This window comes from Eleginops maclovinus, chromosome 2 (assembly GCF_036324505.1).
Source record: "Eleginops maclovinus isolate JMC-PN-2008 ecotype Puerto Natales chromosome 2, JC_Emac_rtc_rv5, whole genome shotgun sequence".
Taxonomy (NCBI): Eukaryota; Metazoa; Chordata; class Actinopteri; order Perciformes; family Eleginopidae; genus Eleginops; species Eleginops maclovinus.
The window spans coordinates 13,848,890-13,865,530 of NC_086350.1; the positions used below are offsets into that span (position 1 = coordinate 13,848,890).

Genomic DNA, 16,641 nt, shown 5'->3' on the forward strand with positions numbered 1-16,641 from the left:
CACATCCTATCCTGATTTCCACCATACTATAGTAATAAGGAACCATGTGTAATCTTGCTTTATATTATATCTACACTCTCTAGACCTCTGCAGAAAGGTTTGATTGTATAGCTCTTTAAAAAATACTGCTGTTTATTGTCATTCTTCTGTGTCTATAAATTTAAGCACACACACTTTTTGGGGGACCCCACACCATCCCCCATCCTAACTGGCACCCCCCGTCGGCCCCCCTTTAGTACTTTACATCTATAATGAGATACAAATACGCATCAGCAGGACAGTGTCTACGCCACGCGTCACTGTGTGAATATTACTCACACTTATTAGCTGGATTATGTTAATCTTTACACTCTCTGCTCACAGACAACAGACTCCCCATGATATGGGGGTGGTCACGGCAGTAAGCGTGTGCTGTCGCGTGTGTTTGTGTGTGTAAGTGTGTATGGCTGAATGTGTGTGCTGGAGTGATTGCCATGTTGTCAAACTGATCTGCATGTGAAAGGGCGGTCTAATTACATCACTTATGCAAATGAGAAATGCACATATGCACGCACCTACATACACACCACTGACAGCTTACTACTAAGGTCAAAAAGGCAGTGAGCTATCCTCTTATTGACTAACACAAGGTGGCATCACCACCTGTCAGAGAGACTGTGAGATGTCTTGACATAATACAGATAAGTCACAATGGATGTTTTGATACACTCCTTCAGATAAATTAGTGAAAAGAGTGGATGGGTCAAGCTCACAGTAAACTAAAGCACTTAAACTGTTATTGGAAAAATCTCTGACCACATATCCACTGATTATTCTTTTTTTGGACTGAAACATTGATAGTATCCCTGTTGGAATGATTGATTGATTCCGACACATTTTAATTACGCCCCAAATTAAATGAATCGGCTGGCGGACTATAAAACATTGCTGTTTAATAACGAGCCTCTCCATGTGCCTTTTTTTCTTGCTTCATCCAATCCCATTTTGGCTGCCTGTACCAAATAACCTCTCTCCATTTAATGATATGCAAATGAATTTTCATGAACCCCATGATCCCATGCGATGATTAAACTGAGATGACATTAGCTGCCATGCTGCTGCCACTGTCAGTGTTTCTGTCTGCCTCTTTTCTCTCTTCCTATCTCTACCATCTTTCTTCGTATGCACGACAACGGCCAACTGGCGATATTAGGCGTTCATTGTCACTATTCCCTTATGAATTTGATCTGTGAGAGATGACATTCTGCAGATCCAGTGTTATTTCAGAAAAGTTTGTCCAGTGGCAACAGAGATGGAGCATCAGAGCGAGATGTTGGTTCTCACACCGGTTTGGTAGTGGTGAACCAAAGACATACATGTTACAACAATACACAATTATTGTAATGCAGCCACATCGTATAATCGATTTGGTAACCTTCCACATCTCTTCGTTTTCCAATTCCAGTGCTCCCCTCCCACCGTTCGGTTTCAGTCTGGATCCAGCTCCACCTCTGCTGTCGTTTATTGTACTCCATTTGCATAATGAAGCCAAGGCTTAATTAAGATCCCAATGGAGTCTGGAGCCAAGGCTGAAGGAAAGAAGGACGAGGAGGAGGGGAGGGGGGATCCGGCGTTCCTTAGCTTATCCGCACGTGTCCAAATAGGAGGTACAATTTAAGGGGGGAGCAAAGCGTTGACGAGCGATTAAATCGCTAATTATGATCGGCTGTTAGAATTAGTGTGTGGCTGTTAATTAGCTGCAGATGAGATGCCCAGACAGTTGCCCGCCCCTGACGACTGCAGCACCCTCCCTGACTGGCAATAGAGAAACACAGCTTGACACCCTGGAGATGATGCCAACACATCCCTCCCTTTAACACACACAGCAAGCTGAGGGGATATCCCTTTAAGAGTGTCCCAGGTGTGCATAAGAAGGAAAGAGGCTCTTCATCATCCTTGTCCACCCACTCCCACTGTTCTTCGTTAAGCACAAAATTCCCATGTTTTTCTTCTTCTGTATCCTTTATTCATTTTGCCCATTATTCCTCTTCTTTCACAAATTCGTCCTCTTCATAATGGAATGGTACAATCCCTTGTTGTTTTCTGAAATGGGCAGCAGCTTCCTTCTGGTGCTGTAGTTGGCACTGAGCAGGGTTGGCATCGAGGAAATGTTATTTCGTCTTTTACTCCCATACCATTAGTTGCATGTGGCTCTGGTTCAGCCATTCTGCAACTATTTTGTGTCCGCATTTACTTTGCTTTCTTACGGCTTCTGATGGCGCCGCGAATGCCTCCCTTTTTGCGTTTGGCATGGTGCCATTTCTGTTTCTGGTCTTTCCCTTCAGGGGATGCCATTGCCAAAACATTTAAGGCATCCGAAATATTATGCTCACCGTATGGTGGTTTGTGTTTGCAGATGTGTGTTACGTTGGCTTGGCATCGAGCCATCTTTCTCCCGGTGCCCTTGCCGTTCCTGAAAAGATGCCATCACAGAATCGCTGGCAACCGTTGCCTGGGCACCTCTTCTTGGCTTTGTCCAAGCAAACAAGCGGCGATTAGCAGCAAATCCTCAGAGGTGAGTCCCCTTGTCTTTGACTAAGACTGTTCTTCGCCAAACTGTTTGATAATTTCGGGTATGCCATGACTGAAGGCTGGCATGGTGCCCGCTGGCTGGCACGCTTTGGCTGGCATTGAGAGAAAGAAACGATGATAAATTAACGGAATCTAGGATTTTTCACCGCAAAATTTTTTTCTTTGATAAACGGTCACCACTGAGTATCACCTTACAGTTTCGTAGTATCATCCACTTCGCCATTTAACATCCTTCTTTGCTTCCTTTCATCCATTAACATCTGAGTCATCCTGGGTCTGCTGGCATCTTGCTCACTTCTATGCCCTGCTGTGCTCTCATATTTTCTAAATCCTCATTTCTTTGCCCTTTCTGCTTGTCGTTTTGCCCAATTGTGCCCGTGCCAAGGTGGCACCATGGTAGCAGTATGGAGGTCTGTTTCTCTTCCTCTTCCGTTCTTATTCACCTCGCCCCTTCGCCCGTGCCCATGCCCGCCCCGCTCAAGTCCTGACTGGATGGCACTGTGCCAACCTGCCAGCGCCATCGCTCTCATTTGTAGCTCATCCCTCCGTTGCCCTTCCCCCTGTCTCTATATTTCCATCCCTCTCTCCTTCCCTTATTTCATTCATCCACTAATTGAATCGTTTAGCGTCTGTGTGTATGAAATACTGCATTTGTATGTATACACAACATTAGCTGATTAACACAACTTTTCATTTATTAAATGCGTGCCGAATATTGGCGGGCTTTGTCGTCATTTGGGAGACTTTTTTGGCACCTGAAGGAATGCTCTGAGTGACTGCCTTGTAGATACTTACCGCAGCAGTTACTTATTCCACCAAGACAAAAGGAGAAAAACGAAGAGAGCCCTGAGTTTGGATAAAGCTTGGTTGTTTTAATGAACTTTTACCAACCCCCTACATGTGTGCTTCTTTAACATCTCTTGTGTAGATTTTGTTTCTCACACACACACACACACACACACACACACACACACACACACACACACACACACACACACACACACACACACACACACACACACACACACACACACACACACACACACACACACACACACACACACACACACACAGACTTATCTGGTTATCACTAAAATCAATTGTGTACAATTGACCTTTCCCACTATTTCTAAGATGACCCTTACTCCCTTGTTTTCTTCTTCTCCTTTATAAAATCTCTTGTGTCAGACAAAAGCTGCCAGTGGTGGTGGAGCTATTAAGCAAATACTCTCATTAGTACACAAAACATAATGAATATGTAAATGATGTGTGTAATTTATGTATGGACTGACAGACTTGTTCTCTTTTCTGATCTCCATTGTATTCACTCTATTCATATCCCCTTTACTTAAAACTTCACACTCTTACGCCAATTTCCCTCTTTTCTTAGACCACATACTGTGAATGAATCTGTGGGGGATGTCTTTACTATTTTTTCTCTTTTTTTGTACACATTTCTCCCTGCCTTTAACCATGGTTTATAGTTTCTAATAGTCTCTCAGAGTCTCTGTTTTCCCTGCTTGCTTCTCTCTGCTCACAGCCTGTCCTCTCCTAAAACAAACCCCGCAGTGACGCATTAAACCAACAACTGAGTGTTTGAACAAGGTCTTTCTTCCAGGAATATGAATACTGAACAATCTATTCACTGAATAACATCCACACTGCCATATTCTGTGTTTTGTCTTTGTCTGTCTGTGACTGTGCTGATCTGAATGTGTGGTCCAAACTGTGTGGTAAATTGAAGCATGTCCTGATACACGGTGAGTAGCCTTGCTCCTGTCTAGGATAAACACCTATAATACGCTGGCTCCCTTGGCAATCACCATAGCAACAAACCATGGTACCCACGTGAGTTGCATAATAAGATGTTCTCCAAGACCACAGACCATAAAGCGGCGACAAACTAGACACCCGCAGTAATGGATGTGAATCAGAAAACAACCGTTTAAATGTCAAATTTCACCTCGACTCATTCCAAACCAATCCTTTCTATTTATCAATAGGCTCACATCACACATCACACAGCCTTAGATGCTCATGCACCTTCTCTCTGTCTCTCCAGACCTTAACAGGTGCTGATGAGCCGCAGTCAATGATTGTAATGAGCTATCGATCACCGTGGGAAAACCCAGGGACAGAGAGGGTGAGGGAGGTAGGGGGAACCAGAGGACACACACACAAACAGAAGGAGGTGGACTGCCAGAAAAGAAAAAACTTCAAATGAGCTAAATGGAGACAAGCTACCCAAGACAGGGTATCAATACTTGCTTTAATCAAGTCCTTATCTCCTATTGTTGTGCTTAAAATAGAATATATGGGGAAGGGCTCTCTGCCAGCGCAGGTTGAAGGGAGTTGTTGAACTCAGTCTAGCTTCTGGACGGGCTGATCTGCTCAGGATGACCATGCAGACATGCTTGTCGTGACCGGGTCCAGATGCCCGTGAATGGCACTGACGCAGTATCTCTATTTTCTTCTTTTTGTGCTGTGTGCATGGAGTGGAGGCAGACAGCTTTAGGGAAGGGGGAGGTGCGTTGTGTGTGTGTGTGTGTCGTGTGTGTTGGCTGGCGTTTCAGATAATGAAATGCAGCAGGGAACAAAGAGCTGGGGGCCCCTATTCTCTGTGCTGCAGCTTCATTTTCACTCCCGTCAGTCTATGATTCTTCCATACCCTCTTTCTTGTGTACGTGTATGTGTGTGTGTTTATGTTTGTATGAGCAGTTTGTTGTGTGCACCCGTGTCCCCTCCTCCTCCTGTTAGTATTCTGCATGGCAGATCCCCCTAATGTAATAACTGTGTCTGCATGTCTAATTTACAGCAGGAGAGAGTAAATAGCCTGTGGTTAATTACAGTACGTGTGTGTGTGTGTGTGTGTGTGTGTGTGTGTGTGTGTATGTGTGTGTGTGTGTGTATGTGTGTGTGTGTGTCTATGCGTGTCTACATACGCGTGGGTGTGTCAGAATGATTTATGAGTTGCAAATAGCTACACCAGTGGCCCGTTTCTCCTCACTTAGTTTTTAATCTGTCTTTCCATTAATTTTCCTGGAGACGTTATTATGGTTTTATAACAGTGTGCATGAGGATACACGTGTGTGCACATATTTGTTAATGAGACAAAGGTGTGGACATTTTGTGAGGATAAAGGTTACTTGGGCACCTGAGCTGTACTTTGCTTTTCCCTCCTTAGAGTTCTTCATTTGCCTTCCTTCCTTTCCCTTTTTCTCCTTTTTTCCATTGCTTCATTCACTCTCTTCATTGAGAGCCACAATGAACACAGATCTTTATTGACAGTACACGGTAGAACATGGAAACAGCAGGTCAATCCGTTTAGCCCAAGGGCCGATACACCAATTCACCAATTTGTCAGTGTTAGTTTGAGAGAGAAAAGCAGCTAATCTCTCCTCTCTGCTCTCTATTGATCACACACTTAGACTCCACTTCTCTGTCTAAACACTATTGATTCTCTCTCTCTCTCAATCCCTCTCTTTCTTTCTCTCTTTCTATCTTGCTCTCACCACATACCGCAGCTCTCAACACATCTTCACTTCATAAACTGACTTCTGCTTGGACAGAAGCTGAACATTTGAGACCGTATTTCCTAAAGCCCTGATTCACATTTATAATGAATTATTGAGAACAATTCAGCATGAACAGAATAAGACTACATCAATTCAGTAATAGTGTAATAAAGCTTATCAACTATACAAATCATTTAAGAGTTTTGTTCACAACTGTCACATATTGTTCCCTGCTGCGTTCTCTCAAAAGCACAAGCATAGTCTCATTAAAAAAATCAATTACATAGCAACCCCAACACAGCTTCAACACAGACAATGATTAAAAATTCACTGCTGGGTACACTGTCTCCCGGCTTTGTTTTCCAGCCTGACATCACAGGGTGCACTTTAAAAGGACCATATTCCTGTCAAGATGAAGGCTATGCAACAACTATAGAAAGATTATCTTAAGGGAGATGGCACCCCTACATCAATACAAACTGAACCAAGATCACTACTTGATTGGATTTATCGTGTGTGGGGCCTTGTCACATTTTAGTTGAGACGTACCATTTGGTAAAGGAATGATTACACTGTAGATGACAAGATGAAACACAGAGAGACAGACCTTTGACACAAAAACAGGCTTTCTTGTAGCATCTATCATATCCTTCTGCCATAATATCTCATAAACGAAATGTAAACAGGAAATCTCAACTGTTACTCAGATGCTTTGAAAAACAGACATTGGTTTCACTAGCCTCCCAGCATAGCGTTTATGTATTAGACTGTTACCCCCCCTACTGGTGACATAAACAGATTACAAACGTTGAGCTGGGCAGGTTACAAAACACAAACACATGGCTTGTGTAACCTAAAATCAGCTGTTTGATAACCTGCACTGAGGCGTACGGTAAAGACGTGGTTCGCATCATGTGCTAAATGTTTTTGTGTACACAACGTTTATTTACCTAATTTTATAGACAAACTGTCACCTTTTAGTTGAAGATGCCTCCTCCAGCGGCGGCTAGTCAAGACAGGAAAGCCTTGGTGAGTAAGATGTTAAGAGAGGTTCTGATGGGTCGAGAAGATCCAGAGGGGTTTTTTGCGATGTGTGTGTCCGCTCTGGGGACCCAGGAGACCCGCTCTCAGTTCCTGGCCCTCATCGAGCCCCTGTCCACCGCCAACAGCTCCCTGCACTCCGGCCTCACCTCAATCTACCGGCAATATTTCTCTAAGGTTAGTAGGAAAAGTTATTTATTGAATACAAATAGCTTTTATGTAGTTGCACTTTTAGATAAATGGGTTACACAGTGGTTACAAGTTACTTATGAAGTACAGGTTTAAAAGAAAATAAACAACAAGAATACAATGTAAAGAAATAACATTTTGTCAACCATAGGGTAACAAATATCATTTAAAAATGTTTTATTTGATGCCCGCTTACTCGGGCAACAATGTTGTTTTCCAAATACTGAATATAGTTAGACTTTGTCCTACTTACTCATCTAAACAGCATCGAATCTTCTTAACCACAACACTCAAAAGTCTCCCAACTAGCCAAACTTGTGAGAAAAGTTGTCATGGCTAATGTGTTAGCAAACAATTAGCTATGATACTAGTTAGCGTTACTCCTCGACGTTAACATTAGCACTAATATATCATCATGGACACATTTAAGTGGCACTTTCACTTACATGTATCAACTTTTTGGTATACCTGCTCCCGAGATGAATACCTGTCTCTTGGCTTTCTAAATAAGATGATGTCTTCACCCCACACTTCTTTTCTACAACTTCTTTTTTCCTTCATGGTCTTAGCAAGTCAGGTGAAGCTAACTTATGATTTCTGTGATGGGAGCATAGTGTTTAGGCTTTCTTGGACCAAATACCATATGCAATGAGTTAAACATGAATATGCAGGCGCAATAAATAAACTTGCATAAGTTATCATTTAGCCACATACCACCTGAAGGCCTTGTGCAACTTCCTCTTCTCATAGAGTTTAGTCAAATTAACCCAATAAATAACCCTATGTTAATTATTAGCAATAAAATAAGTATGAATAAAAAATGAAGGGTGCTCGAAAATGAGGAACATAGACAACAGGGGAGTCAGAGAGATGTCCGTACAGACATGTATATACGTGTAATAAAATACATACCTGAATAGGTTTGTAGAAATATTTTTGCATAGTTTCTGTAAAACACCTGCCCTGGTGTTTGAAATTATAAGTACAAACATCTGACAGTTTAAACGGCAACAGCTTTCTTTTTAGCAATTGTTATGCCTGTTACAAACGCATACTGCAAATATCGTATTTGCATTTTTTCATCTCTACCCCAATGACAATAAGCAGCTGTTTTTAACAGAACTAACATTGTATTTTCCTATTTGAACTGTAGACTGAAGATGATGAACTGGAACTCGCATTGGCTCTCTCTCTACTGGAAGTTAAAGATGACCAGCTGTCAACATCCAGCCGAGAGTATCCACTTCAGCCATCTGCAGACAGAATGAATCATAGAAGCCCTACTCAAAAGTCATCAGTATCTCAGCCTCTGGGAAGCTGCCACACCCAGCAAGCAGATGGAGTTGGCAGGGGAGATCACACCAGCCCAACACAAACTAGAGCCAAGGCGAGTTCACTACAGACATTCAGAGAAACTGAGCATCAGAAAAGAAATGTAGACAAATATAAAATGGAGACACCGGGGACAAGTCTGGCTGTGTGTGTCTCCAGACCATCTGACTTTTTTTCAAAGCAAAACACGAATGAAAAAGATAACCAAATGATAAACGAGGGAGATTTTAATCAACCAGAGAAACCAAAACGCTCTAAGAACAGGCGGCAGAGGCGGAAAGATGCTGGCCAGAAGGTTGTAGGTTTGCCCGGTTCTCCATCAGCACCAACACCCATTCTGCTGTGGTTCAGGAGGGACTTGCGACTTGGAGACAATCCTGCTCTCATCGGCTCATTAGAGCTTGGTTCACCCGTCATCCCTGTCTTCATCTGGAGCCCAGAAGAGGAGGAGGGACCTGGGATTACAGTGGCTATGGGAGGAGCTTGTAAGTGTACAGTGGAAATAATAATTGTTGTCCATCTTTGTCGACATATAACTTTGCATATAGATTTTTTATTGAGTTTAATGTCTCCAGACAGATGTCCTCTAACAAATATTATTTTTAACAGGTAAATACTGGCTTCATCAAGCTTTGTCTTGTTTCTCTTTGTCTCTGGAGCGCATTGGCAGCCATCTTGTCTTTCTTAAGGCAAATGGATCTTCTCTGCGTACCCTTAAGGAGCTAGTAAGGGAGACTGGGGCTAGAACGGTCTTGGCTAATGCCCTCTATGAGCCCTGGCTGAAGGAGAGGGATGATGATGTAGAGTCAGCCCTTCAGAAAGATGGTGTTGATTGCAAGATGTACCACTCATACTGTCTCAGAGACCCCTACTCTGTCAGCACTGAGGGTGTGGGACTCAGAGGTAAGTTGCAACCAGTTTAATTTGTTGAACAGAACTTAAATTATTTTTGGTAAATATCAAAGCTTAAATCGGCTAGCAGTACAAGTTAATTGGCAAGTTGTCTAATAAATGGTGAACTGTCTTGTCTTGTCTGGATTTAGGAATAGGTTCAGTGTCTCACTTCATGAACTGCTGTAAACAGAACCCAGGGTCTGCGTTAGGGGCCCCTCTGGACCCTCCTGTATCTCTACCCACACCCGCCCACTGGCCGCAGGGTGTTTCTTTGGACATGCTAGGCCTGGCTCGTATGCCCCGCAGGAAAGATGGCACAACGGTCAGTAACCAGAGCAGAAAAGCGCTGTGAAGCAGAGTTATAATCCAAAACACAGTCGAGATTAGAACATGAACTCATTAACCTTTCATTGTTTTCATTTTGTCCTTCAGATTGACTGGGCAGCTAACATCCGCAAATCCTGGGATTTCAGTGAGGATGGAGCATGTGCCCGACTAGAGGCCTTTCTGAATGATGGTGAGACATCTTGCATGCACATTGTAAACAGCGATGCACAATAAAGATTGTTTTGGAGAAATTTCTTGAACTGTCTCATTGATGTAACAGTATCTTATGATTCCTCCACATTTCTTAGGTGTGTATAAATATGAAAAAGAATCAGGCAGGGCAGATGCCCCAAATACCAGCTGTCTGTCTCCCTACCTTCACTTTGGTCAGCTAAGCCCTCGCTGGCTGTTATGGGATGCCAAAGGGGCGCGCTGTAGACCCCCGAAGTTCCAACGCAAATTGGCGTGGAGAGATTTGGCTTACTGGCAGCTGACATTGTTTCCTGATCTCCCCTGGGAATCCCTCAGACCTCCATACAAGGTAGAAATTGGCTAAAGACACCTTGATGACAAACAAACAAATACTAACACTAAATATGTTAAGTTCAACAACTCTTAATTGTCTTGAAAGATTAAACGCCTTAATGACACCACTAAGAACGATGTTTATCATAAAGCATTATTCATATGTGCAGGCTCTGCGGTGGAGCAATGATGGAGACCACCTGAGGGCCTGGCAGCGGGGGCGAACAGGCTACCCCCTGGTAGACGCAGCCATGAGGCAGCTGTGGCTGACAGGTTGGATGAACAACTACATGAGACATGTGGTGGCATCTTTTCTAATAGCATATCTCTATCTACCCTGGCAAGAAGGCTATCGCTGGTTTCAGGTAACACATGCATACACACATGCACAAAATGCACTCACACAGATGTCATAGCAGCAACACACAGAATAATAAGCACCCCTCATGTGTTTAGGACACCCTAGTGGACGCAGATGTTGCCATAGATGCTATGATGTGGCAGAATGGAGGCATGTGTGGTCTGGATCACTGGAACTTTGTCATGCACCCCGTCGATGCAGCCATGACCTGCGACCCCAACGGCAGCTACGTTCGAAAATGGTGTCCAGACCTTGCTGAGCTACCTGATGACCTTATTCACAAACCATGGAAATGTCCTGCGTCCATGCTACGCCGTGCTGGTGAGAATGTTATTATGAACATATATAAGATAACGGTTGTTTTGTATGGAAAATGCTACCTTAAATATTTTGTTCCCCACCTTAACATACAAAACTCCTTGCTCTGCCTAGGTGTGGTCTTTGGTCAAACATATCCTGAGCGAATAGTTACAGATCTAGAGGAGCGGAGGAGTCGTTCCCTGCAAGATGTAGCTCTGGTGCGGAAAGAGTTTGGACAGTATGTGGACAAACGCTCAGGCTGTGACTTGGTACCTCTGCCCCCACGTCTGGTCTCTGAGGCTCTGGGCTTGTCACACAGGGATGGCGGCATGGTGACAGAGGGAAAGCAGTTCCTGTTGCCTGTTATCACCCGCATGGAATTCAAACACCAGCTCGAAGATCCAGATGCAGATGCTGCCTCCAATCCCTACAATGCTGTTCTGAAAGGATACGTGAGCCGCAAAAGGGATGAGACCATCGCCTTCCTTAATGAGAGAGACTTTACTGCCAGTGTGATGTACGAGGGAGTTCAGAGAAAGGAGAGGCTGCAGAACAACTACCGCAGAATCGAGGGACTCCCTCTGCCTCCTGCACCTCGAGGCAGGGCCAGACGAACCTAGTACCTGGTGGAGCAGTCTCCTCACGCAGGTGACCCCAAGGTTGAAAGTTCATAGCTTTAAGTGTCAGTAACTAGCTGTAAAATGCAAAAGTATCAAATTCTACGCAACAATATTATTTAAGTGCAAAACATTTGGAAAGAAGAAAATACAATTCTTTTTCACTTGAGAAGTTGCAAAGTGTTTGCAATAAAGCTCATTTGAACATTTAGTTAATTAAGAATAAGTGTAATCGGAGGTATTAACCAAAGGATTGAAGAAGTATGTATCTGGGTCCGCCAATATCATGCTGGTTCCTTTCTTAAAGGCTGTGTCCTTATTTCTGAACTCGCATATCTGTAATATGTTACACATGATTGTACGAGCAGCGTTTCAGTTGTTTGTTGGAAACAAAGGTAAACTGTTTATCAGCAGATAGTTTTTTATCTTTAAAATGCCTTATTTTACAGTGTTGTAAAACTTGGTGTGTGTGTGTGTACATAATAGGTTGACTTAAATAGATTTGGAAAGATGCAAATGAGTTGATATGATGTGACACTTACATAATGTCCATCATTGCATTAAGGTGTAATATACCAAAGATCACATTTAGTCACATGAGTGACTTCTAAAAAAACTAAAAACTTTTGGGGAATAAAATGTGACAGAAAATAAAGTCTCAGGAAATGTTTATTTTTTAATTTACAGACTCATGTGTGCATTATAGCTGTCACACATGTAGTGTAGACCAACATTATTATTAATACCATAAAGACCAAAGTGCGTTTTTTATGTCTTACACAGTCCTACGACAGAAATCTTTGCTTTGACTGTAAGTGTTTAATTGCCTGAGTCTCAGTCTCTTCTGTTTGGTGGTTTGAGGCTGCAGCAATTCAACACTGTATGTATATTCAGTCCAGACTGACTGGTCCCCTAAAGTCAGTCTTTAACAGTAGATAAATGATTCCTAATATTCACAGCTCTACAACACTGGCAGGTCAGATATGTGGAGCTCTGGAGCTCCACTGGTGATGCTAAGCATGGCGTTGTAGCTGACAACAGGTACAGCTTGTAGATCTCCCTGCCAGTGGTGTTTAAAAAGGAGAAAGTGTTGGGTTAGTCCTCAATGGAACGGATGTATCTGTCATAGGCTGCTTCATCCATTAGAGCTTCAAGCTCTGCAGGGTTATCAATGGTCATCTTCATCAGCCAGCCTGTATTGAAGCGTTGAGAATCAGATTAAGCCATGAGTGAAGGACAACGTCAGAGTTTTATCATACTTGGATCTGCTTAGCACAAGACACATTTTTGACAACACTGCCACTGTTTTCCAGAGCACTATTACCTTCAGTGATATTGCATTACTGCCACCTACTGTCCAAATAAAACAATGAAGCTAGTCAGTAAAACTCACAGAAAATTACTGTGAATTATTATGGTTGGTTAAACTAAAAACAGTAAAAAATGTTTTAGCACTACATATTAATTGATCTTTCAAATCAATCGCCAAATATTTGGAATAAGCACAGAAAAACAAAGCATTCAACTGTTAAAAGCTGAGTAAAGCAATGACTTTTTTGATGTAAATTGACTAACGTCAAGTTTGTCTTGCAATAGGGTAGGCCTAAACCAGGGGTGTCCAAACTGTGGCCCTCATGCTAAAAGTATAATGGAATATGGCCCACACCCGAAACTTGTGCTTTTATTATATTGTACTTCTTAAATATGTAAATATAATATATTACACAGTATTCATGTGTTAATAAGCCTAATTTTCAAATACATTCAGTAAATTAAAGTTGAACATGTTCAAACAAATTATAGTTGATAAAAAAAACCTCAATAACTTATTCACATAACCAGCTTGAGAGCTTCATACTTCCCCTACTATAACGCGAGGCTTCTGTTTTAAGGGTGAGCTGCAACACTGTTTGTAACTAAATAAATGAACCCTTACGGAGAGCTGCGATGTTTCTTAAAGATTATTCAAGTATCAAGAATAATTGACCTACATCTGATTGATTTTGTTAACTTCACTTATGAGGCAAAATACCTCATACCCCAGACCCTTGTATGTTTTTCTGTATGTGGCCCTCAGGGAAAAAAGTATGGAAACCCCTGGCCTAGACGATGACTAGTGTCAGGTGTTCAACCTGTACATACAACCTTAGACTGTCATAGTCAAATATCATCTGTGTAAGCTCTAATGCTGGTTTAAAGGTGCCATAGAAAGCATGTATCTGGTATTTTAAATTGTTCTCTGATGTCTACAAAGAAGGTATAAAACTTTGGTTGATCCAAAAAATGTTCAGATACGGTTTTACAGGCTCATTTATGATTTGGTCCTAGAATGAAACAAGCTGAATTGCCTTATTTGGGGGCTCATTTAAATAAGTATGACGAGCTCTGCTCTGATTGGCTGGTTTACAAAGAGTAATCCATGGCTGCCTCAGAGCCCACAGAAGTAAGTGAAGTTCACGAACCTGTGAGAGATGAACCATGAAGGCTATTGACATCCAACCTTACATGTTTGAGCCTTTATCGGAGGAGGAAACCCATGAATTTGAAGAACAGCCAGTTGGTCGGAGATTGGAGAGCAACGTTAGGGAGTGGTAAGTGTTAGCATTAGTGTTTCCAGCAGCTGGTGTATGCTAATGTTGGGGCTGGACTACCGTGTGTTACGTCACACACAGGGATTGTTGTAATTCGCCCGTGTTACCGCTGTGATATGCATATTCATGATTTGCACGTGAAGGAGGAAACAATGGTGTTTGAGGTTCACAATATGTCAGTTCAATGTACCGAACTCTCCTTATTCCACTATGCCAAGGTAAATACAGTTTTCCATTCTATGGCACCTTTAAAGTATTCTGCTTTCACCTTCAAACGCCTTCTTTAAATAACTGGATTACACATTTTTCTGATTGTCTCACCATCTGTGTAGCAAGATTTGTTGACCAGACCTGGGTTGTCTGCCAGTAGAGTATTGACCTCTACAACTTCTCCAGTCAGGGGGGAATAGAGCTCACTGGCAGCCTTCACACTTTCCAGAGCGCCAAACTCATCTGTGGCAGATTTACATCAAAGTAAGTTCATTTCTCAATGGCAACCATGCAGAACGTTCAGCCAAATATTGTTAAGTTATGTTCAACTTAATTAGGGTAGGTTTTTTTGTGGCATGACAACAATTTGTATGTTTGTCCAAACACAGGTGCTACAAGTTTACAACCACATATTTGGTTTAAACTGTTGGTCAAAAGTAGAAAACAAATTGATTGTTATCAACACAAAAATATAAAGCTTTTGATTTATAATGCATAATAATATGCTTTGATTATTATTATTTAAATCATGCAGGCTTACGTAACACAGAAACTCTTAACACACAGAAAACAAATGGAGAATGCTTTCACACTTGTTCCCTTAATCCAAGACATAAAAAGTGTCACTGCATGTCACCTTTTATGCCTCATAAATTCAATGTGAACTTGACTGGATTTTAAACTGGCAGAAGAGAAAACGCCATTCAAACAGGAAATTTGGTTTTCAAGCTGGTGCATGAAAATGTGTTAGTTAATAACAAAATTATTGTTGGATAAATACATTAAGGTGATTAGTTGTTTGCTCACTGCACACCCTCACTTTGCGGGTTATACTGTAGCTATCAAGTCTACGGGAAATAACAGTAAAACTTTAACACTATACTAGTAATCTAAAAAGTCTCAAATCACTAAATTCACATATCAGCATCAAAAACTATTCAGCGTAAAGTTATTTCATATTCTTACCACCAAAAGATAAGACATGTTGTATTTTAGGTATGTAGTTGTATTTTAGGTATTGTAAAGTCTCCCTCAAATAAAATGTATGAGATAAAATGCACAATATTTGGGTTGCTGATTTTTCATAATCAATACAACTGCTGAATTGTTTTACTAATGTAATCCATAATCTTGTAGTGTCTGATATGTCCAAAAATGTATAAAAGTCTGTGCTGTGATGTTAGCCTGAGCCCCACTGCCCTGAACATCGTACCTTGCTGAGCCAGCTGTGTTCCCACCTCTGGCAGTCCACAGTAAACTACATCCCCCAGAGCCTCCTGCAAGTGGCAGAGAGCAAGGTCAAATGAAGTTGCACGAATTGTTTACTTTGTTGCGTACACCTGTGGGAACTTGTGCATACTGTAATGTCAGTGTGACCAGAGAACTTACTTGCGCAAACTTGCTGATACCGACAGTGCCAATCCCGTCGTCTTCTACCCGGATCCATTCGTGCTTGTCTGTGAAATTAAGAGCTGCAAAAAAACACAACAACCTTAGAAACACAAACAGCACCCTCGTAGGAGACTTTGGAGTGCTGTGCACTTGATGTAGTTAGTAGTTGTCAAGTTTGACAACAAGAAAAACAACAGACAGACAAACAGCAGTGTCGTGTCCTTTTCTCTAGCTAATGTTACCCTCTAGCTACCGAAAATCTTAGCTAATTTTGCTACAACAAAACACATTCACAAGGCAATACCTGCTGTTAATCGGCTAGAAGTGGCTATGGTTCTTCCAAAGTAAGGGGCAGATGCCAGCCGCAACGGTGAAAGTGTTACCGAGCGGTTAAGTATTGGCAAAACTGTGAAAAAGTTGGAAGACAGGGAGCGGAGTAGCCCACAGGCGGCCATCTTTGTCGCTTACTGATGAGCATGGGTTGAATTATTCTTCGTAGATTTTAGAGGCAGCAGTAGCTCTTCACTGCCCCCCACTGGGTTTAACGACAGCTGGCGCCCAGTGTGAACTGCTGTCCTCTTGTGGAGATGCTTTAACATGCAGTCTAAAGATAAACACCTCTTTAGGGAGCTGACCAACATTACGTGTCATTTTCATTTCATTCTGCTACATCTGCGTCGTCCACAACTGCTACACTCCAGTCCTTGTGGGTATGCTGTTCAGATTATTGTGTCCTATTTATTTCCATACAATATCAAATGATTGTATTACTCTAA

At 42.1% G+C, this 16,641-nt stretch overlaps 2 protein-coding genes across 2 annotated transcripts; one reads left to right on the plus strand and one right to left on the minus strand.

The window, feature by feature from the left end:
* Positions 1 to 6,988: 6,988 nt before the first annotated feature.
* si:ch1073-390k14.1 (deoxyribodipyrimidine photo-lyase) lies at positions 6,989 to 12,353 on the plus strand. The gene is made up of 9 exons (XM_063874590.1): positions 6,989 to 7,304; positions 8,470 to 9,133; positions 9,258 to 9,551; positions 9,692 to 9,864; positions 9,975 to 10,059; positions 10,178 to 10,410; positions 10,565 to 10,759; positions 10,851 to 11,076; positions 11,188 to 12,353. The coding sequence occupies exons 1-9, from the start codon at positions 7,074 to 7,076 to the stop codon at positions 11,673 to 11,675; spliced, it is 2,589 nt and encodes an 862-aa protein (XP_063730660.1). The 5' UTR covers positions 6,989 to 7,073; the 3' UTR covers positions 11,676 to 12,353.
* LOC134858651 (glycine cleavage system H protein, mitochondrial-like) lies at positions 12,324 to 16,371 on the minus strand. Its single transcript, XM_063874647.1, has 5 exons — positions 16,170 to 16,371; positions 15,863 to 15,945; positions 15,687 to 15,750; positions 14,585 to 14,716; positions 12,324 to 12,865 (listed from the first exon to the last, which is right to left on the minus strand). The coding sequence occupies exons 1-5, from the start codon at positions 16,318 to 16,320 to the stop codon at positions 12,768 to 12,770; spliced, it is 528 nt and encodes a 175-aa protein (XP_063730717.1). The 5' UTR covers positions 16,321 to 16,371; the 3' UTR covers positions 12,324 to 12,767.
* Between the last annotated feature and the right edge of the window lie 270 nt (positions 16,372 to 16,641).

Bases quoted from the DNA above. Each gene is read 5' to 3' on its own strand.
- si:ch1073-390k14.1 (XM_063874590.1), top strand. From the start codon at position 7,074: ATGCCTCCTCCAGCGGCGGCTAGTCAAGACAGGAAAGCCTTGGTGAGT. The intron at 7,305-8,469 runs GTTAGTAGGAAA...TTTGAACTGTAG, and splicing joins ACCGGCAATATTTCTCTAAG to ACTGAAGATGATGAACTGGA. The intron at 11,077-11,187 runs GTGAGAATGTTA...TGCTCTGCCTAG, and splicing joins GTCCATGCTACGCCGTGCTG to GTGTGGTCTTTGGTCAAACA.
- LOC134858651 (XM_063874647.1), bottom strand. From the start codon at position 16,320: ATGGCCGCCTGTGGGCTACTCCGCTCCCTGTCTTCCAACTTTTTCACA. The intron at 15,946-16,169 runs GTATTGCCTTGT...GTTTTTTTGCAG, and splicing joins TTCTAGCCGATTAACAGCAG to CTCTTAATTTCACAGACAAG. The intron at 14,717-15,686 runs GTACGATGTTCA...AATCTGCCACAG, and splicing joins AACACAGCTGGCTCAGCAAG to ATGAGTTTGGCGCTCTGGAA.